Below are 22,837 nucleotides of genomic sequence, written 5' to 3' on the forward strand. Positions count from 1 at the left end.
AAAAGAGTATAATCAGGATAAATGCTTGAGGGAATGGATACCCCATTCTCCATGATATGATTATGACACATGGCATGCCTGTATCAAAAACATCTCATGTACCCTGTAAATATGCACCTACTCTGTACTCACAAAAATTTAAAGTTAAAAAAAATTTTTAATATTCTCATTACTGTTAGAGTAAAATTAAAATTCAAAACTTTACATAGCCTGCTATACAAACCAAACCACAAATGAGAAGTCACTAAATAGAAACTCATTCATGCATTTAAGAAGCATTTATTAAGTTCCCACTCAGTGCCAGCACTGGGCTAGGCACTGGGGGTTTGAGATAAATGACACTCCCAGCCCTCAATCCTGGTCTCAGTGTGGATTGGTAACTATGCGGTGAGCGCTCCTGAAGAGCCAGCATGGGCTACGTAACCTGCATTCATGATCTTGTCTACTCTCCCGAAGAATGCCATGAGGCTGGTATTAACCTTATCCTCCTTTTACAGGTAAAGAACTCATTGAGGCAGAGCAGCTCTGTAACTGGCCTAACGTCACACAACCAGGACTTGAACTCGGACCATTTGGTTCAAGAGCCCACCTTCTGAACCATCACTCTCTCACGCCTGCACTGGAAGCAGAGCCTAGAAAGTGGATGCCCACTGCTTGGCTTATCTTCTCACAGCGGCATACCCTGGATGAGTGGTTCCAGCAGTCACAGAATGAGACACCCTCCAGGAAGGAGAAGGACGTGGCTGCCGCTCACTGCCTGCTACATGCTGAGCCACAGAGGCACCAGAATCCACACAAATGGTAAACATTCTGATCTCCAGCGGAATGAGACCTTATCACCCAGCCCTATGGTCCAGGACTAGGGCCTGGATATTCATGCCACGGCGACTGTAGAACAACCGCCTCTTAACTGTTTCAATGGCCCTGGGGTTCCCCATCCATATCCACCTCAGCAGGGGATGAGGGGGCAGGCCTGGCCACAGCCCACTGCTCCCCTGACTAGTCCTCAGGGGCAGGCAAATTAAAACCACAGCAAGTCACCACCTTGCACCTTGAAGAAACAAATTTAAAACTCTAAATTCCAAATGTTGGAAGAAAGGTGGAGAAACAGATGCTCTCATAAACCACTAATCAGAACGTAAATGGGTCGGACCACTTTATAGAGAAGTTGACAATATCTACTCAGGTTGAAAACATGCAAATCCTTTGATCAGGAATTCTACTTCAAGAATACTATTACAGAGAAAGTCCTGCTATTACGCACAAAAATTTTCACTACTGTGGCTAGCCATGGCTATCTAAATATCTTGTTAAGAGAAGAATGAGCAAACTTTAGTACATTCATACAATAGGATATTCTACAGCAGTTAAAATAAACTGTATCTATATGTGGCAATGTGGATAGAACTCAAAATTATAAGGGGGATGGAACTCAAAACTATAACGGTAAATGAAAAAAGCCAGCTGCAGAAGTATAGGCCATTTGATAGCACCTACGTTCGCTTTAAAATCCTATGCAAGGGATATAAATGCACATCAGTAGTAAAAGATCGAAAACAGAGAAAGAAAGTATATATGCAAATTTGAGGATAGTGATGACCTCTGGGGCAAGAGAGAGTAACGGGATGAGGCAAAATCTTTGACACTATCTGTAATACATTTTTCTTTTTTTGGTGAGGAACAGAGTCTCGCTCTGTCACCCAAGCTGGAGTAGAGTGGCGAAATCTCAGCTCACTGCAACCTCCGCCTCCTGGGTTCAAGCAGTTCTCCTGCCCCAGCCACCCAAGTAGCTACAGAGACTACAGTTGTGCCCCACCACACTGGGCTAATATTTTTCTGCCTATTTTTAGTAGAGATGGGTTTCATGTTGGCCAGGCTAGTTTAGAACTCCTGGCCTCAAGTGATTCACCTGCCTCAGGCTCCCAAACTGTTGGGATTACATGCATGAGCCACCACGGACCCATCCATATTTTTCTTCTAAAAGGAAAGCCTGAATTATAATGACATATATTAAAAATCTGATAAATCTATGTGATAGGTACACTAGTGCTTGTTATATTATTCTCAGACCTTTTATGCTATTTGGAAGATTCCAAAATTTACAGTAATTAAAAATGTTTTAATTTATTAGTTTAATTATAATTTTTAATATTTAAGATATTAAATACTGTATTTAATATATTAAAGCACCCAAGTTACTCTTATAATCATCTAGGCTTAATAACCATTCAAGTATAGGGAACAAGCATAAATAAATTGCAATACCATGTGCTAAGTTCAACATGAACAAATACAAATTAGAGGCGGCCATTAAGAAGTCAGAGATTAATTCTCTGATTGGGAGTTGAAAATGGGAGGACACTTTTCTAGAGAAGGAGACTCACTAGCCAGGCTTCAAAGGGTGAACAGCAGGAAACTTTCTGTGAGACGCCGTCTGCAAACACATATCCTTAATTATTAGTAAGACCAGAGAGCAAACAAGAGCACACACTGCATAGGGCTGCGCTGAGCTGTAGGGAAAGGTGTGAGCTGGAAGACAGCATTCCTTCTCCATCAAGCCGACCAGAATCATGTGCTAAAAAAGCCAACAAGAACCAGGGATCACTATGGTACTGACAGTATCTTGATCTGTGCCAGTTCAGCCCTGTGTCAAGGCCTGGGTACCCGGAGGCCCAACACTGCTGGAAGGGGCAGGGGATGGAGGGTCCAGTAACGGCAGATTGTTCTTGAAAAGTGTCCAGGAGGGTCTGCAAACTAGACGAGAGGAGCTCACACATGCGCATGTGAATCAAGGTCTGGGGTGGTTGTTACCGTGTACTCATGTACTATGGTTTTCAGCCTTTTGTCCACCCCCTACGTAACACTCTCCATCAGTCTCAGTGAGGGAGGGGAGGGTGGCTTCCTCTTCCCCAACCGTTGACTATCACTACTGTAAAATGTAGGGGGTAGTTAAGTGAAAGCAAGAGGTGGACTGAAGAAGTTGGAAGAAAAGAAGGTCCAAGGCTGGGCAACAACAGGCTTCGAAACAAAAAGAAATAGTAACACCCATGACCAGACCAGGCACCCAGGAGTCCCAGCGGAGCCTATGGGAAGAGTGGGGCCCTCAAGAATTGACATACACCAAACTTCGAGGTGACTGACACCAGGTCTCTAGCTTTTAGTGAGTAGGGACTACTATGGCCAGATTGGACTAAATGTAGAAAAATAAAGAAATGACGTGCTGAGCACCAAGCACCATGGGGCAATCTTACCTCACACATATACACACTACGAATTTGAATCATCTGTTACATAAGAATTTTCTTTCCATGGAAGAATCATTCTACAGCAGCGCTGCTCACTAGAACTTTCCGCAATGACAGAAATGCTGTACATCTGTGCTATCTAATAGGGTTCCACCAGCCACATGGAGCTACTGAGCATTTGAAAATAAGCTGGGTGCGACTAAGAAACTGAATTTTTAAATTTTATTTAAACTTAACTAATTTAAGTTTAAGTAGCCCCACATGGCTAGTGGCCACCTTACTGGAGAACACAGGTCAGGTCAGTGACACCTCCTAACTGGCTGCATAATATTTTAGTATACTGACATGATAATTCTCCCCTACTAGTGAGCATTTTGTTAGTCTCCAGTGTTTCTCCACTATAAACGATACTGTCACAAACACAGGTATCCTCATTGCTAAACTTTTGTATACATTGCAAACTATTTCATTGGGTTAAAGTACTAGAAATGGAATTGTGGAGTCAATGAGAAATTTTTGTTTTTAGGGCTTTTTCTACACATAGAATCACCCACTTAAAATAACACAGATGTGTACAGCATTTCACTTTTTTCTTCTCTTCTTTTTTTTTTTTTTTTTTTTGAGACCAGGTGTCACTCTGTCACCCAGGCTGGAGTGCAATGGTGCAATCTCAGCTCAATGCAACCTCTGTCTCCTGGGTTCAACCAATTCTCCTGTCTCAGCCTCCCAAGTAACTGAGACTACAGGTACACACCACTGCACCTGGCTAATTTTGTATTTTTAATAGAGACGGGGTTTCACCACGTTGCCCAGACTGGTCTCAAACTCCTGAGCTCAAGTGATCCACCTGCCTCAGCCTCTCAAAGTGCTGGGATTACAGGTGTGAGCCACCGCGCCCAGCCCAGGTTACTTTTTAACTAGCTGTTTTTACATACCACATGATTCTAACTGGATTCTAAAGGCTGTCAGGTAAAAGCAGAGGGGCCAGGTAATATCATCTCCTAAGTATAGACAAGGATACAAGCTGTGAGGCAGCATGTTGCTGGCTTGGGTGGGTCAGATGATTTTTACAGCCGACATCAATACACAGAATACGCCCAGCATTCTGTGATGGGACACTCCTTGTACTCATAGATAGTGGAACACAGGAAAATGCTTATGCTATATTCATGAGTGAAAAGGGCAGGACATGAAATTGCATTCTATGTATGAACAAAACTATATAAAATCAAAAATAAACCAATGTGTTAAAAATATTTAGGTGAGGCCGGGCGCAGTGGCTCACGCCTGTAATCCCAGCACTTTGGGAGGCCAAGGCAGGCAGACCACAAGGTCAAGAAATCGAGACCATCCTGACCAACATGGTAAAATCCCGTCTCTACTAAAAACACAAAAAAATTAGCTGGGCGTGGTGGCACGCGCCTGTGGTCCCAGCTACTTAGGAGGCTGAGGCAGAAGATTTGCTTGAACCCAGGAGGTGGAGGTTGCAGTGAGCTGAGATTGTGCCGCTGTGCTTCAGCCTGGTGACAGAGCAAGACTCCATCTCAAAAAAAAAAAACCTTAGGTGATACACTGTATGTTATGTGTTTCTACCTTTTGTCCAGGTTTCTATAATAAATCTATTACTAATCAATAACATTTAGTGAACAATTATACATAAAGTTAAGTGCTTTACATGCATTATCTTATTTAAAATATTTCTACATGGTAAGGACTATTATTATATCTATTAATAGAGGAAGATGTGATGGACTGAAAAAGTGTAAGAGAGTTAGCCAAGGTCAAGGCAAGGAGCTGGAATCTGAACCCAGACTGACTCACTCTAAAGCCTGTATTCTTAGTCACTATATCAATGCCTCTCAAAACTTTAATATGCACACATGTCACTTGGGGATCTTATTAAAATGCAGATTCTGATTTGGGTGATGCTGATGCTGTTGGTCTGTCGACCACACTAGGAGTAGCAAAGCTCTACAAAATAATCCATATGGTATAATCTGAAAAGAGAAAATACACTATACTTAACCAGGAAAATGTTTTCTAATAATTTTTTTGAATGTTATTTTTAGAGATGAGGTCTTGCTATGTTGCCCAGGCTGGCCTCCACTTCTGCCCTCAAGCAATCCTCCTGTCTCAGTCTCCCGAGTAGCTGGAATTATAGGCATGAGCCACCATGCCCAGCTCTGTTATCGAATAATTTAAATACTGTGAATGCTTAATAATATATAATACCAAAAATACACTTTCTTCAGTTTCTCAGTAAACTTCAAGTCCTCTTTCCATCCATATGAGAGGCCCTAAGCTGCTCTTGTAAATTCCCACCAGCAGACACCCATTGGGTAGTCACTGGTGTCAGACTCACTAAGCCCTACTCAAAGTTAATCAACCTTCTCATCTCATTAGCAGGAATGATTTTATCCCCATAGCTTCCATTAGTGAGCACTTCTGCAGATCCAGGGAGCAGGTGTGTAGAGGAAAGGACCCTGGGGGCTCCCCAGGGAACTGGTGAGACCCACCCAGGAACTGGTCAGTCCCACCCACCAAGCCCACTGCACACACCACCCAGTCCTCAGCACCGGATAAGCACTTCCCCATTCCCATAGATTTTACTTAAAAACAACAGAACTATGTGTTCTCTAAATATTTTAACCTTCCAAAATTTGGCAAGCACTAGCTAATTTTATACTTGAAGAATCTTAAACACCCTTTCATTATGTTCCTAATTCTTCATGTCTTTTTATGTGAGTATGATCAGATATTTGTTGTTTAATGAACCTTTTGCCATTTGTTGTAACCCTGTTTATTTCAATGCTCAATGGTATGAAATTACTTATCTGATACCATAAAAGTAGTCTTTACATAATGAATTTTATTTCCTTAAATTTTCACTCTATTTATATCTCCTGACTTTTATTACATGTCCTAAAATGAGCAAATAGGTGATTTCTACTTTTTATTTTTTTTTTTTTTTTGAGACAGAGTCTTGCTCTGTCGCCCAGGCTGGAGTACAATGGCACGATCTCGGCTCGCTGCAACCTCTTCCTCCCAGGTTCAAGTGATTCTCCTGCCTCAGCCTCCTGAGTAGCTGGGACTACAGGTGCACACCTCCATGCCCAGCTAATTTTTTTGTATTTTTAGTAGAGACGAGGTTTTGCCATGTTGCCCAGGCTGTCTCAAACTCCTGAGCTCAGGTGATCCGCCTGCATCAACCTCCCAAATGCTAGGATTACAGGCGTGAGCCACCATGCCTTACCAGTGATTTCTTTTAATTAGAGTTAGTAACATGTTGCTTTACATTTAGTCTTTACTTGATGTATTTATACCTATAGTCTTCCATTTTCCTTTAATGTTATATTTACTGGTGTGCTTCCTTCCTGGAATCATTTGCATGGTTTGACCAGAAAACTTTTATTTTCTTTTAAACTAGACCAACTCTTCCTTATTATTTAATGTGTTTAATGCTGGTTTGTTGGTGGTGGTGGCGGGGGGGTGGAGGGGGTGGGGGGGGCGGCTGGTGGTGGTGTTTGAGAGAGTCTCATTCTGTCACCCAGTCTGGAGTGCAGTGGCATGATCTTGGCTCACTGCAACATCCACCCCCCCAAGTTCAAGCAAATCTCATGCCTCAGCCTCCCAAGTAGCTGGGATTACAGGCATGTGCCACCATGCCCGGCTACTTTTTATATTTTTAGTATAGACAGAGTTTTACCATGTTGGCCAGGCTGGTCTCGAAGCCCTGCCCTCAAGTGATCCCCATGCCTCAGCCTCCCAACGTGCTGAGATTACAGATGTGAGCCTCCGCACCCAGCCAAATACTGACATTTTATAAAACAGACCTGCTTTCATTTCCTTCCTCTTGGTGACCTCTCCTACTTGTTAAGTAAACTATGTAAACTCCCTTCAAATGGAATTAAGATGCATAGCAGTTTTCATTAGCCTGTCAGAAACCCTTTTGATATGTCACATGCTAGTCTCATAATGTATCTAATTCATCACTTGATTTAAAATTGCTATAATCCATTGCCCTCTCAAAGGCCTCTTTCTCTTTGTCTTTTTAAGCAAAAGGAGTCTCTTGTAAAGCTCTTTCCAAGTCTTTGAAGATCAGTGAGACTGTTCTAAACTCTAGAGAGAGAGAGAAACAATTTTCACCAAAGGGTAAAGTTAGCTTGGCCAGGTAAATTTCATTCACCATGGCTTAGTCTGACTCCCAACTTGATCTCCTTTTCAAAGTCACAGTCATGACTTTAGTGATCCCCTCCATTCCCTCTTGTAGGTAACTTAGAGGAAACCCTACTGTGTCCCTGACACTATGCCAAGCATGGAATCAGTTTCTGGAGTATAACAGCAAATAAGATAAACATCAAAAACGCAATAGACCCCATCCCACCTCTTGGAGCTTTAGTCACACAAGAAAACAGAAGAATTCTTTTTTTCTGTTCAGGATTGTTACCAAGTCACATTTTATGGATACTTTCAAAAGATGCTGATGTTGCCCTTCAATTCTGAGCAGGGTTCCTTTCTCTGAATATATATATTCACATTTTTTATCATCTCTGATTGTTCTGGTATGTTTATTATTCAAAAACTGAACCTTATATTTTTGATATGTTAGCTTTTCTTGTATTATCATTATCACTTACTTGAAAAACATAAATGAACTCTGGGTATGCTGACTCTTTACCCTACGGTATCACCACTGCCCTTCATAGGATCCACCAATGTTTATTGTTTACTATAACATTTACAAGATTAGTTCTATCTTTCATTAATACCAAATATTCTTAATGTAAAAGTCATTCTTTTCAACTTTATCTCTTTTATAGTAGTAAGGATCAACTCATTTCAGTCCTGCTGTTCCCCAGGTTCCTGCCAGCTGGGCTCACTTGCCAGTATCATATTTTTTAATCAAACTTATGTCAATGTTTTTATCAATCAGTTTTTGAAATACCTTATTTGTTCTGTTCTGGTTTCTCTTAGCATTAACTAATTTTTACAGCTTTAACTCTGATGAACTACCCTGTGTTGCTAACCACTCTTCCCTTCCCCAAACTCCCCCTATTTTTATAATTTAAAAAAAACAAGTTAAATTTAGAACTTTCCAAATCAATCAAGAGCCTTTTTTGAACTGACTATGGAACTATAAGTGTGACCAGGGCTCCTTTTTCAGCCATGTCCAATTAGCTTAACGACGCCTGGAGAACACTGCTCTGATTCAAGGCTAAAGCTGAAGGAAAATGTTCCAGCAATGCCATCAAAGAGGACACACTTCTGACATTCCACAAGCCAAACTCACTGGGCTTTATAATAATGAGAAGGGATTTTTAATGCAATAAAATTAAACACCCCTTATGCTTTCATTTCTCTATGCCAACAAACACATAAGTGTCCCACTGCCACCTGGAACACTGGCACCTTGGGTTTGCAAGTCTTTTAAATCAAGTTATTCATAAATTTCACATGCTAGCAGCACCCAGATGCCCAAGTCCTGTTCCAGAGTAAGCTAAAGGGCCTGCCCTCCCTCCTTGTGGCCACTCTCCAGGACAGAGACAACACCGTCTACACACTGAGCTATTTGTCTGTTAAAAATCACAGTTGGATTTGGGTACCAGCGAACTCACCCAATTTATCACCAGTCTCTATATATTACAATGACTCATTAAAAGGAGAGTCTGGTTCTCAGGTCTCTGGAAAGAGCTTGGGAGTGAGTTTAAAATCCTGGGCTTCACTCTGCTCTGCATGTAGTTGTTAACACTTTACAGGCCTGTGGCATTACTTTCTCACAAGGCACCACTGCCTACTTTCTCACAAGAGCCCCTTAGTTTGAAGCGACAAGATGGGGTCAATTATTACTAGTTTCTTTCTTGAGTGACACATTAAAATTTCAGCTTCCACAATAAAGAACATCAATCTCTAGTTCAGGAAATAAGTTTAAGCTCAGGGTCAGAAAGTACTTTTAAAAATACTTTCTTTTTTGATATGAGGCATTATCATTGGTACTATAGCTTTCTCTAGAAAATCGATTTCCGGACTTTTTGAACAGTGGGCCCTTCTACTTGGCACCCAGCACTATTTGAGGGAAGTGCTGGGGAAAAAGAAATTGCTTTTGGTTGGCATTCTAACAAAATATTCCCATAAGGGGGGAAAAACTGTCTCCACCATTAATATATTCAAAGGCAAGTCTCATGGTGCTGAAATAATTTGTTTATTCTTATTTTTGTTTCTTTTGAGTCTCTGCAAAAGCCAATTTAAACACCTAGACTGTTAGACTCTCCACACAGGAGAATAGCAGAACAAGAGTTTCTAGCCGCCAAAGACAGGCCATTTGAGTAAAATTAACTTCAGATGCTCCCCACTCCAATGGCTCTCTAACAAATCATTCTATCCAACATGATAAGCATGGAGTCAATACTGACATCCCTATGCGATGCAGGAATTCTCCAACACAAGGTAGATGGTGCACTTATCATCTCTGACACATACAGACTTAGATTTCTTTTCCTAACACATAAAGACTGGGATTTCTACTCCATACCTAAAGCAGCAGAGACAGTGGTTAAGAGACCAGGTCTAAGTCACGCAGACCCACGTGCCAATTCTGAAATTACCTCTCACTGGTCAAGGTTTAGGAAAGTCACTTAACCTTCTAGTTTCCTCATGTATTAAATGGCAGATCATTCTACATACCTGAATAAACTGCTCTGAAAATGAAGTAAGATCCACTGGCAGGGAAAGCATTAAATAAATTTGTAGCATGTACACATGCTGGAAAGCTGTTTTTAAAAGAATGAGTGGATATGTAAGAGCTGAAAGAAAGATGGCCAAGAAGACACATTTATTCGATAGTGTAACATCTCCAACATCAGGATGTACCTAATGCCCAACTACATCTTCTAAAAGCACAGGGTGGGCAGAAGCTGTGATTTATTGGTCACTGGCAGTGCCTGGGTAAACCTGGTCACAGCTGTTCATATATCGTCACTTCTGCCGAGTTATGTGCATGGCTGGTGCTGTAAAGGTTGAACTGACCCACGATTTAGAATGTCCTTTAAAAGATGATGTAAATACATCTGGCATTGAAATGAAAAATTATACACATTTGTGTATACACAAAGAGGTAGGGAAACAACGTGGATTTGATAATAGTGAAGCCAATATCTATCACTGCAAGAAATTACTATAATTCCATATTTTCTGGCGAAGCAAGAGCCAAGCGCTTTAAGAGGCTTAAAAGAGGAAAACACAAATAACTGAAGCTGTATCAGCTGTGCTTCTGCAACAGCAGCAAAAGCGGTTTCTGTTCAAGAGCCGAGCAAAGCAAGGGAAGGTGAGGGAAACTGCCAAATTGCTTGGGAATAACTGAAATGTCTCAACAACAGGAGACAGATGTGACCCATTTACATGGCTCAAAGTAGAACTGATGAAATATAGTAGTTGAGTTAAAAAGCCAGCCAAAAAACTACAGATAGAGACAAGCAGGAGCTCATTAAATTATGTCTCTGTGTGTGAGTACATGTATATAAATATAAATCCATGTTAAAGCTAAATTGATATATACCAGACAGTTCACAGTAGTTACTTAAGGGAGGGGAGAGAAATAGGAAAGGAAGATGAAAGAAGACTTTAATGTTTTATTATTGCCATTGCTTCTAATTTGTTTGAATTTCGTATCATAGCATGTACTCAGTCTGTGTATTATTTTTGCAGTGTTTTTAAATCAAGAAGTTTACAACAAAATAAGAAACATGCAGTGCTTGCTACCCTGCCAGGCAGAGTAAACCTTCAATGAACGGGAACCATTCTCACTCTTCTAGACACCACAAAAGAAAAAGTATCATAGACATTTAACATATGATCCCGTTTTCTCAAGGAGTTTTCATTCTATTAAAATTTAGAAGAGAGGTTTTATATATACAGTGTGTGTGTGTATGTATATATACATATATATGGTGTACAAACACACACATGCACATACATATATACTGTAAGGTAAAAAAGACTATTGTCCAAAAGCCACAGAAGACATTTCTAGCTCAAACCTCAGAAGCCTAGAACTAGAAATGTCTCAGAGCACCAATACACGTATACCAACATTTTATCTGGAAAGCTAAAGAAGCAAGCAAGGACACGCGTTATCACCTCTGAAACCTGTTCAAGAATGACACATTGATTAAATATCCCTGAAGATGCAGTACCCATGCTTGTCTGGGCACTGTAACATCTGCACAGTTCTGTGTTCCCATCAAGGTCCAAGATCCATCAGGACATCTCCTGTTTAGGTAACTTCAAAGACAAAGAAAATGACATCTGCACACGTGGGAAGCCAGAGCTCCTCACTAGAGAAGGCTTTTCCAAGAGGGCATGGTTTGAGATAAATGGGCCTGAACTGAGACAATGTGCACTTCTCCCCAGGAAGCCATCGCCCTCCTCTGGGTGCCACCTCGCTTCCTGTGAATTCATGCCCAGAGGAAGACAGCCGCAGATAAGTTATGTGGCTAGTCCTAAGGGAGGTGGAAGTACAATTCTCCAGGAAGGTTTGGAACAGAGCAGAGAAAAATGACAGCTGGAAGAAAAAATGTCTTAAAGGAACTGAAGTGTTATAAAGCGACACAGAGCAACAAAGAGACTTTAGAGAAAAAAGTGTAAGATGAAAACTTCTAAAAACACACACACGCACACAGCTTGCTGCTGGTAGAGACGATTTTCCCAAGCACCTGCAGAATGTCTCAAGTTGTAAAGCCTTTTGATGGCAAGGGAAAAGGAATTATGGGGAGGGAAAGGGGAGCCCCAAAGAACAATACTTACTCTGGGGAGTGGAGGAAGGGAAACTTCCAGGGTTAGGATTTCAACACAAGACTTCCAAGGCAAACTGGCAGCTTGTGCTCCTTAGGCCCTCAGGGCTGGTGAACCTCCTAGGTTTAACATTCAGGGAACCAAGTGGCTTTTGGTGTCAGTTGTCACCTGCCTGTCACCTGCTTTCTCTGCATATGTCTCTCCCCAAGGAAACCACCTATAGAAAATTCCAGAGGTTTTAACTCTGGCACAAGAGGAAGGCAAGAGGGAAAGGGTCAGTGCTGAGGGCATTTCTGGTTAAGAATGGGTTTTTCCATGGAACTGTGTGGCAACAAAACATAAAGCCAAAGCCCAACGGCCCTTGGGAGTAAGATGGCATCTTGACCCTTACATCCAGAAGACACACTTAGGAAGCACAGTAATAATGCTCGATGCATGGCAAGGATGCTTGCTCAGGCTAGACCAAGGATTCTCAAGTAGGGGCAATGTGGCAATGTCTGAAGGCATTTTTGGCTGCCACCCCTGGGAATGAAGAGGAAGCCAATACTGGCATGAAGAACTAGTTATGCTGCTGTGACCATCCTGCAATGCACAGGATAGCTCCCACAACAAAGAACTATCCAGGCCAAGGTGTCATTGGTACCTAGGCTGAGAAACTCCACCCGAGACTAAACCCATCCCTGCAACCACCTCCAAGCCCTAAGAATCATACCTCAAATAAACTTTTGCAATCTGCCTGACCACGCAGTTACTCGGTCACAAAAGTCCACGTACTATGCTAAGCTATATTAAACATCAAGCCAATGATGTGACAAGCAAATATGTCAGACCGAAAGTACCTGGCTGCTCTCCCAGCAAAGATCTTCAAGGTACTCCTTAGCATCCAAGTGGGTAGATTCTTTCACAACAACAATAGAAGAAGGCAGTTACAGAGATATGCGCATGCGTGTGCGTGCACACACACGAGCAGCCAACTTAAAAATCTCCCTGGTTGTCAGGTAGAAGCACTGGTAAAACAGCAACAATAAAATTGCATGGTTTGAACAGCCAAAGCATTTCCTAAATATTTCAAAGACAGAAAGAGGAAAAGAAGACAAACAAGAAAACCCAACAACCAAAAATAAATTAGTCCCTGGGGCAATCCTATACCTGAAAACAGCTGCATCACACCAAGGCTTGTCCATAGTGTAAAGTATCTTATTTTTTAATTCTAATATACAATAAATATATTTTAAGGGAGGGGGGATATGAATTTAGAGCTCAAAGAATGAAAACAAATCCCCATGTAACTACAATTCAGGTCAAGAAATCAAACCCTGGCTGGTACCATCTCCCCACCTAGTGTGTTCGTCACTCATCCACACACATAGCAAAATGACCAGTTATTCTGAAAAAGTTTCATCTTCACATAAGGATTGAGATGTATTTTATGTATTTACCATAAACACCAAAGTGTCCTGCAGAGAATGCTGATATCTCTGCTGAATAAATCCTGGGCAGGGACCACAAAGCGAACAGATTTGGGGAGGGGGAGCATTCATGGAAACAATCTCATGGACTGTGTCAATTCAGAAAAGCTTTGTGGAGGAAAGGCACGGAAGTATGATGCAGGAAGCCTATAAACAGAGTGGGAACAGCCTACATTGGAGACGAGGAGAAACTTCAGTCAGAATCTAGGCTTCAGCCTTTATTGTGGTACCCTGGTATTATTGATCTCTCCTGAACCGTACAATGATTTCCTGCCACATGATATCCTTGGCAAGTTTCAATGAGATCATGTGCTTAAAGTAATGAGCAAAGCATCTCACACACAGGAGATGCTTCACTAATAGTGGGTTCCCTCTCTTCCTTTTGCCCACATAAACAAGCAAGATTGTAAAGGCCAATTTTTTTAATTAAGGCAGTCTTGGCTCACTGCAACCTCAGCTTCCTAGGTTCAAGTGATTTCCCAACCTCAGACTCCAAGTAGCTGGAATTATAAGTGCGCATCACGACACCTGGCTAATTTTTGTATTTTTAGTAGAGACAAGGGTTTCACCATTTTGGCCAAGCTGGTCTCAAACTCCTGACCTCAAGTGATCCACTCACCTTGGCCTCCCAAAGTGCTGGGATGACAAGTATGAGCCACAGCGCCTGGCTTAAGGCCAATTCTTTATTATGAAATTACTTGATTATAAGTGTTCTTAAACTCCAAATTCTTTAAACTGCTTTCTAAAGGTGACAATACAGCCCACTTTCGACTTATCCTGCAGACTGGCTGAAAGATGTCTAAACCACTCTTCGGAGCCCAGAATTTATCATCCCACCCTCTCCTCCTCCTCTCTCTCTCCCTCCCCCACTTATCCCACAGTAAATGGCCTAAGTAGGCTGTCAGGAAAAAACATCTCACATCCCAGTAGGGAGCCTTAGTCGCATTTCTTTGAAGATGAAAAGCAACAAGGTGTGTTTATTTATACCCTGGTGTACAAGGCCTCTTCCAGGCTCCATCCTTCCGAGTTGAGCTGTGCTGAGCTGTGCACAGCTACTCAGCTAGTTAAAAACAATAACGCCTTCCCCTCACATCATTAAGCAGATCTTTCCAATAGAAAAGGTCAATTCTCTCACTCCTGGGAGTACACACAGGAAAAATCAAGGCTTTTCACTGATAGAGAATGTCAGGAAGTCTAAGCAAAGGTCAGTCCTAGAGGAGGTGAGAAGACGGACCATCGTCCAGCATGGTGGCCTTTAGAAATGTCTCAAGCCCTACGCACTCAAACCCATTAGATCCACCCAAATGCAGGAAAACTGGAGATCAGATGACATGACTTGGGCTGAGTCTGTCTCGCAGGATACATTAAAAAATAGTAATGCTGAAAATCAATGCTTCACTTCCCTAACACAAATAAAAACAAAGGAAGAAAAAAATACCCAAGAGGGTGTCTGACAAAGTTCCTAAATAATAAAGGCCTCCAAGCTGCTCTTGGAATATCAGTGGCCTTCTAGCCCCAGAAAGACCCAGGACTCTAACTAGGGTTCAACCTCGACCCCAAGATTCTTTCATAAACTATCAGACAGAGACAGAAACCCAAAGTCGTGGCTTGTACAGTCTCGTTTTATCAATTTCCCAGAAGAGGATAGAAGCACAGGCCATGGGATGGAAGGGTAGGGTCTCTAGTCTATGAAACCCAAACTGAACAAAACAGGCATTTCTCTTTCTTGGTTTTTGTTGTTGTTGTTCATTTGTTTGTTTGTTCTGAGACAGAGTCTGGCTCTTCTTGCCCAGGCTGGAGTGCAGTGGCATGATCTTGGCTCTCCGCAACCTCTGCCTCCTGGGTTCAAGCAATTCTCCTGCCTCAGCCTCCAGAGTAGCAGGGATTACAGGTGTGTGTCACTATACCTTGGCTAACTTTTTGTTTTGTTTTGTTTTGGTTTTTTTTTTTTTTTTTTGAGACAGAGTCTCACTCCATCACCAGGCTCCAGGCTGGAGTGCAGTGGAGCAACCTCAGCGCACTGCAACCTCTGCCTCCCAGGTTCAAGCAATTCTCCTGCCTCAGCCTCTGGAGTAGCTGGGACTACAGGCGCATGCCACTACACCCAGCTAATTTTTTTGTATTTTTAGTAGAGACAGGATTTCTCCATGTTAGTCAGGCTGGTCTTGAACTCCTGACCTATGATAATCCGCCTGCCTCAGCCACCCAAAGTGCTGGGATTACAGATGTGAGCCACCATGGCCAGCTCTACAAAACAGGCTTTTCTTATGGGCTGGGAGACCAGAGGCATCTGGTTGACATTGTAAAAATGGCCAGCCCTGTTTCTGGCAACACTTGCAATCCATGCTAAAAAGATGATGTTTAATGTAACATGAAAGATGTATACACTCCAACCTGCCTAGAGGTTTCTAAGGCAGCAACTGTAAAGGTAATTCGAAGCCCACAGATAATGGAAAATGTTGGGAACCATCTTGACCCACAGAAAACCCACAAGGGACAGTTGGGCTCTTCGTCCCCCACCTCTCTGCTCCCCACTCTAACCATTTTATTTATTTTAGCCCTATTTTAGATGTACATACACATATTAAATAGCCACTGCTGATCAGAGAGGCACAATATTAACTTTGCAACTATTTTTACAGAAATGGAAACTCAACTCAAAGCAACCCAGTACCAACTGGGAGATGCAATAAATAGCAGTTTCCATTTGGCCACAGTGGCTCTCCCAGGACACATAAAAGAGCCAGCTTCCATTCTGTCCTTCTCAGGTGCTATCAGAGGACACACCACAGCTACACAAATTGAATTTGTGAATCCAAACAGGTCTTCATGTCTGCAGACATCCTGGAAATCGACCTGCTCTAACAGCCTCCAAACAATCCACATCTGCTCCTGGCTCCCCAATGTCCTGCGGGAACTCTGTCCCCAGCTGGCCTAATAGGACATTCCCACCCAGACCTGGTTAAAAATCTACAGCAGGCCAGGCACGGAGGCTCACGCCTGTAATCCCAGCACTTTGGGAGGCTGAGGCGGGTGGATCATGAGGTCAAGAGATCGAGACCATCCTGGTCAACATGGTGAAACCCCGTCTCTACTAAAAATACAAAAAATTAGCTGGGCATAGTGGCGCGTGCCTGTAATCCCAGCTACTCAGGAGGCGGAGGCAGGAGAATTGCCTGAACCCAGGAGGCGGAGGTTGTGGTGAGCCGAGATCGTGCCGTTGCACTCCAGCCTGGGTAACAAGAGTAAAACTCCTTCTCAAGGAAAAAAAAAAAAAAAAATCTACAGCAGTCACCAGAAGGCCTCACCCCTCCCTGGAAGCCCAGCCCCTCCCTGGAAGCCCAGCAAACCCACAAGCATCTAAATGGGATGTCAGAAGCATGGAGATGACATCGTAGGCCTGAAAGCAGTAAAGGCTGCCCAGTGGGCTGTGAGGATGCCCAACACCAGGGACATCAAGGAATAGGGGAGATTTCCCTTTAACGCATTCATATCTCCAAGGGACAACTCAGTATGAAATGACCCTCAACTTAGCAAACCCACACATCACCAAAGATACCTCGGCAGGCAAGCTGCTAGAAGCCCTTGGCAAAACCGGGCATCTATTAGACATGTGGGTGGCATAAACACTAGGCAGGCAAGAGTCTACTGAAGAAAGTTCACTGGGCCCTGTCACCCACATTCTGGGCATCAGATGCCCAGAAATAAACATCAAGGGGCCAAGGGCGGGCCCAGACCAGGAGGGACAGCTGACAGCTGTGGACAGTGGGCAAGGGCAGAGGAGGAAGGGCTCCCAGGCCGGAATTTGGAGCGTTCCCACATCAGCAGAAAAGTTCCTGGGAACGGCACGCTGTCTGGAAGGGAAGGAGGCTTGCTGCAGTCCAGGCCCCGGGATGCACTCATGGTGGTGATGCCAGGTTCAAAGGACTGCCGGATGAAGCCCCATGTCCTCTCCCAGCACCCCTTGCCGGTCAGGGCACCCATGGCTGGGCAAGTGAGGGTGGTCAGACATCTTAAATGAAGCTTCCGTTCCCAGGATCAGTGAGAAAAATGAGCAATTCCCAGGTCCGGCCCTGATGCAACTCACTTTACCCAAACCAAACAGTCCCAGAGAAGAATGAAAGGAAGTGGCTTTGCTACTTCTGCGGGGCAGGTGGGGAAACTGAGGTGTGGAGTGCACGCCAGAGACTCAGAAAGAGGTCCCGAGGAAGCTAACGCAGCTGCGTGCACCCAGACATCTGCGAAGAGTGGGAAGAGGAGATTAGGGAAGAGTTCTCTCTTTTTTTTTTTTTTTTTAATCTCTAATAAACATAATAGCTCCTGTCTCTCACAGGGTTTTTTTGTTTTTTTTTTTTTAAAGAAGAAAGAAAGGAAAAAAGGAATTAAAAAAAAAAAAGAATGAAGGAGAGGAAGAAAGAGGAAGAGGGAGAGAGATCAAGGGTGTTGCTTTATTGCCCAGGCTAGAATGCAGTCTAAAAATGGGTATGTCTATAATTGTGCTTAATAATAGAGACATGAAAAAAAAATTTTTTTAATGTGAGGGAAGAAAATAACAAACAAGCAGCCAACCAATATTTCATTTAAACCTGTAAATAGATGTGATGTGGTACTGATAAGAGTGTATATTTTGTGTATTTAAAGTGGAGAGTTCTATAAATGTTAATTAAGTTTACTTGTTCTGGATCTGAGTTCAAATCCTGTATATCATTGTTAATTTTCTCTCATTGATCTAATATTAATGTTGAAGTCTCCCACTATTATTGTGTGGGAGCCTAAGTCTCTTTATAAGTCTTATATATCTGGGTATTCCTGTATTGGGTGTGTATATATTTAGGATCCTTAGCTCTTCTTGTTGCATTGATCCTTTTATCATTATGTAATATCCTTCTTTGCTTCTTTTGATCTTTGTTGCTTTAAAGCAACTCCTGCTTTTTATTTATTTATTTATTTTTGCTCTCCATTTGGTTGGTAAGTCTTTCTCCATCCCTTTGTTTTGAGTCTTTGTGTATCCTTGAGTGTGAGATGGGTCTGGATGCAGCATACCGATGGGTTTTGGCTTTTTTTTGCCTGTCTGTGTCTTTGGATTGGGGGATTCAGTCGATTTAAATTTAGAATTAATAATAACATATGTGAGTTTAATACTGCCATTTAATGTTAGCTGGCTGTTTTGCCTATTAGTTGATGTAAATTCTTGATTATGTTGATGCTCTTTACTTTTTGGTATTTTTTAGAAAGGCTGATACTGGTTGTTCCTTTGTATGTGTAGTGGTTCTTTCAGAAGCTCTTGTAAAGCTGGCCTGGTGGTGATGAAATCTCTGCGTGCTTGCTTGTTCATAAAAGATTTTATTTTTCCTTCGCTTGTGAAGCTTAGTTTGGCTGGATGCAAAATTATGGGTTGAAAGTTCTTTTCTTTAAGGATGTTAAATATTGGCCCCCACTCTCTTCTAGCTTGTAGGGTTTCTGCTGAGAGATCTGCTGTGAGTCTGATAGACTTCCCTTTATGGGTAACCTGACCTTTCTCTCTGGCTGCCCTCAGTATTTTCTCTTTCATTTCAACCCTGGTGAATCTGGCGATTATGTGCCTTGAGGTTGGTCTTCTTGAGGAATATCTTTGTGGTGTTCTCTGTATTACCTGGAGTTGAATATTGTCCTGCCTTGCTAGGTTGGGAAAGTTTTCCTGAATAATATCCTGAAGCTTATTTTCCAGCTTGGATTGATTCTCTTCGTCACATTCAGGTACACCTATCAAGCGTAGATTAGGTCTCTTCACATAGTCCCATATTTCTTGGAGACTTTGCTCGTTCCTTTTTATCCTTTTTTCTCTAATCTTGTCTTCTCGTTTTATTTCATTAATTTGGTCTTCGACTTCTGGTATCTTTTCTTCTGCTTGATCGATTTGGCTGTTAAAACTTGGGCATAGTTCGCAAAGTTCTTGTGTTGTGTTTTTCAGCTCCATTGATTCACTTATATTCCTCTCTAAATTGTGTATTCTTGTTAACATTTCGTCAAACCTTTTTTCAAAGTTCTTAGTTTCTTTGCATTGGGTTAGAACAAGTTCTTTTAATTCACAGAAGTTTCTTATCATCCACCTTTTGAAGCCTGCTTCTGTTAATGGAACACACTCGGTCTCCATCAGGCCTTGTTCCATTGCTGATGAGGAACTGTGATCCCCTGTAGAGGGAGAGGCATTCTGATTTTGGGTATTCTCAGCCTTTTTAGGCTGTTTTCTTCCCTTCATTATAAATTTATCCATCTATGGTCTTTATAATTACTGTCTTTATAATTGGGTTTCTGAGTGGACGTCCAACTTGTTGATTCCCAGCGCTAAAATCTGAACAACCCACAGCACCGGCCAAAACAGCAGCGTTAAGATTGATGGTGCTTTTCTGACTCTGCACCAAGAACCACAGCACCAAGGCAGTGCCAACTCGCCGGCCACAAGAGTCGCGCTGGCGACCCGTGGGGCTCCTCCGCTGGGAATCTCCTGGTGCTTGAGCAACAAAAATTCATCTGAAAGTGTGGCGTCCTCTCATTCTCTGCGCTTTCACTGGGAGCTACAAACCGGAGCTGCTAGTGATCAGCCAGCTTGGATCAAGGAGAGTTCTCTCCTCTCCTCTCCCACCCCCGTTTCACACACACACACACACACACACACACACACACACACACACACAGCCACACTCGAGCTACGCCCAATCAGGGCAGCCGCCTGGCTCCCCAGACCCAGGCTGCACACAGAGCCCCGCCTGCGCGCAGCACAACACGGCCCGGCGTGCACGCCCACACAATAGGACGGCGCGCACCCCGCAGCGGCCCCTCGGCAGGGTCCCGGCCAGCCCTGCGCCGGGGTCCGCCCTCCGCACACACCCACGCCCGCAGAGCGGCCCGCGCCCGGGAGGGAACATGAACGCACCCGACCGCCGCACCCTGTGCCCCGCACCTCGCGCCCCACACCCCGCGCCCCGCGGGAAGTTCGCCGGCCGCCCCCGACTCACCCGCGGCGCTGCTCAGCAGCAGGCATAGCGGCCCCAGCAGCCACATGGCGCGGCCGCCGCTCCCACTGCCCGGCGCCGTCGCTGCCCCTGCGGCCTCGGCGCTGACCCCGCCCCTCGCTGTGCCGGCCCCGCCCCCCCATCCGTCCCTCCTCCCGCCCGCCTGCCAGCCCCTGCCGGGCCGGCCCAGCTTCGCTAAGTTTTGCCAGCGCCTGGCTGCGCCTGGCCGTCCGCATCCTACCCTGTGTGTCCTGGCTCCGAGGAGCCGCTGAGCAGGGCACAGGGTCCAGCCTTTCTTTCGGTCTCTCATCGCCTCCCAGGTCTGACTGCAAGGATAGCCTAGCAGCCTGGGCTCTGTTCTCTGCCTCCTTTTGTCCCTCTCATTTCTGCCTTTGCTTCCACACCCAGAGAGGATGCAGCGCTCAGACCCAAACTTGAGTTCTTTACTCGACTACAAAAGGAGTTTACTCCAGAGAGAGAAAGAAAAAGCTAAAATAAAGGGCTAAATCTTATGAGAAAATTGTAGTATATTTTTAGTAGCAAGTGTGGAATACCAGTGCTTCTCAAACTTTAATATACATCCAGCACACTTGACGGTCTTGTTAAAATACTGACTCTGATTCAGTAGATCTGGCGTGGAGCCTGAGATTCTGCATTTTTAACAACATGGGGGCTGATTCCAAAGGGGATGATCCAGGAGTCACAGGTAAGAGCAGCTGACACCTTCCATGCACACACCTGGACCACGTGAGTCATTTCGTCTGCATAGTGTCCACCTTGACCAGTAGAACATTTGAAACCCAATTTGGGGGGGGGGAAGTAATGAAAGGCAGATACCCAAATTCAAAAATATAGCTGCACCAATGTAGTTGCTTCCAGAGAGCACTGGTGAAAAGTCCCAGAAGGACTTAGATGGTGGAAGAATGGAATGACACTTTTGTGCTCCACCCTCCCCGACCCCCCCCAACAAAAAAAGCAAAAGCAAAAGACTGATTCAAATCCTTGCCAAAACCTGAAAACAACTCAACTGCCCATCAACTGATAAATGGATCAACAGCTTAAAACTTTTGGGGGCAGTGCGACTGTTCTAATCTTGATTATCATAGTGGTTTCACAACTGTATACATTTGTCAAAACACTAGAACCTGACTGAAGGAAAGGGAAAGGCATGGGTACAGAGGCAGTTATAAAGGGGATGCCTGCATCAGATTTGGGATGCTCTGGAGACAACCTCAAGGGTGTTAAGATTCAATTACTTTACTTTGTAATTGCCTGCTGTAGTCTGGAAACATAAAGGCTAAAATGGATCAGGTCAAAATTTAAAAATACCAGTCATGGTTCAAGGTAATGAGAAAATGTGATGTGATGGAGGAAAGTTTAGCAAGTTCCATAGTTCGTAGTACATATGGAAAATATAAATAAATTATCTAAATAATTCGGCATTAGGGCTTTTATCCTGGGATCGGAGAATATTAAGGAGACTGTCCCATGGGCTTCAGGGAGTTTTAAAACCCCTAAAATTTTATGCAAACTTTCCCATGCATGTGAGTATGTGCATTGTTCCAGGTAGCTTCTTGGGAGAGGCCTCCTCCCTTTGCTAATAATACCTGAGGAGGCAAATATGCAAATAACTTCTCCTACAGCTGCTCATTTGCCTCCAAACATTAGGGTTATGGAAAGGTAATGCAACTGACCCAGCACTATAGTTCTTGTTTCATTAGGTTTCTTTGGGGCCATCAACTTCCTTACTTTCCAGGTTTGACTCTGTCTCTCTCTTTCTCTCTCTCTCATGCACACAGGCACACACGCTTTTAAATATATTAATGTCTTTGAAATCATTTGGACTAATGTAAAACCTTATTTAAGGTCAACTGTTGTTTTTATAATTATTCTAAATCACTCCCAACTTCCTCCTCACCATATAAGCTAGGCAGGAGATGAAACCATTCTTTATACTTCATCACTCCCCTCTTTCCCAGTTCTTCAGAATGCCATCAAAAGCACAAAGCATTCCATTTCCAGCTAATGTGAGAGGTTTCGGTGCTAATTGTTTAGGTCCTGTGGAGCCAATCAGTCTTTTTTAAGATTGGTTTAATAAAAATCCAAAACAAAGTACTTTAGGTCTCTTATTTACCAAGAGATTGACACTCTGACCTTGGATGCGTGCTTCTGCCGTGGCTTCACATTGCTGAAGGAGGGAAGAAAGAATGTTGTCTCTCTGTGGGCCTCCATACAATGCTCTGTAATTTGCAAACATTTTCTCATTTACTCCCCACAGCAGCCCCTGCGCAAAGTGAACTTGAGGTGTGTCTGAGATGGGCTCCTATGCTCCTTTCACTTGCTC

General features: G+C 43.4%; 1 protein-coding gene across 3 annotated transcripts in view; it reads right to left on the reverse strand.

Moving 5' to 3' along the window:
• LDLRAD3 (low density lipoprotein receptor class A domain containing 3) overlaps positions 1–20,923 on the reverse strand; it is a 298,023-nt gene extending 277,100 nt beyond the window's left edge. For 2 of the 3 annotated variants that reach the window (XM_032282327.1, XM_032282326.1), the window contains exon 1: positions 20,497–20,590. In XM_032282327.1, the coding sequence (XP_032138218.1) occupies positions 20,497–20,542 (46 nt within the window). In that variant the 5' untranslated portion in view covers positions 20,543–20,590. Of the gene's footprint in view, positions 1–20,496; positions 20,591–20,734 lie in introns of those variants that run through there. The other variant, XM_032282328.1, reaches the window with a different exon arrangement.
• Between the last annotated feature and the right edge of the window lie 1,914 nt (positions 20,924–22,837).

Source organism: Sapajus apella, unplaced genomic scaffold (assembly GCF_009761245.1).
Source record: "Sapajus apella isolate SASKATOON/1434 unplaced genomic scaffold, GSC_monkey_1.0 scaffold14, whole genome shotgun sequence".
Classification (NCBI taxonomy): domain Eukaryota; kingdom Metazoa; phylum Chordata; class Mammalia; order Primates; family Cebidae; genus Sapajus; species Sapajus apella.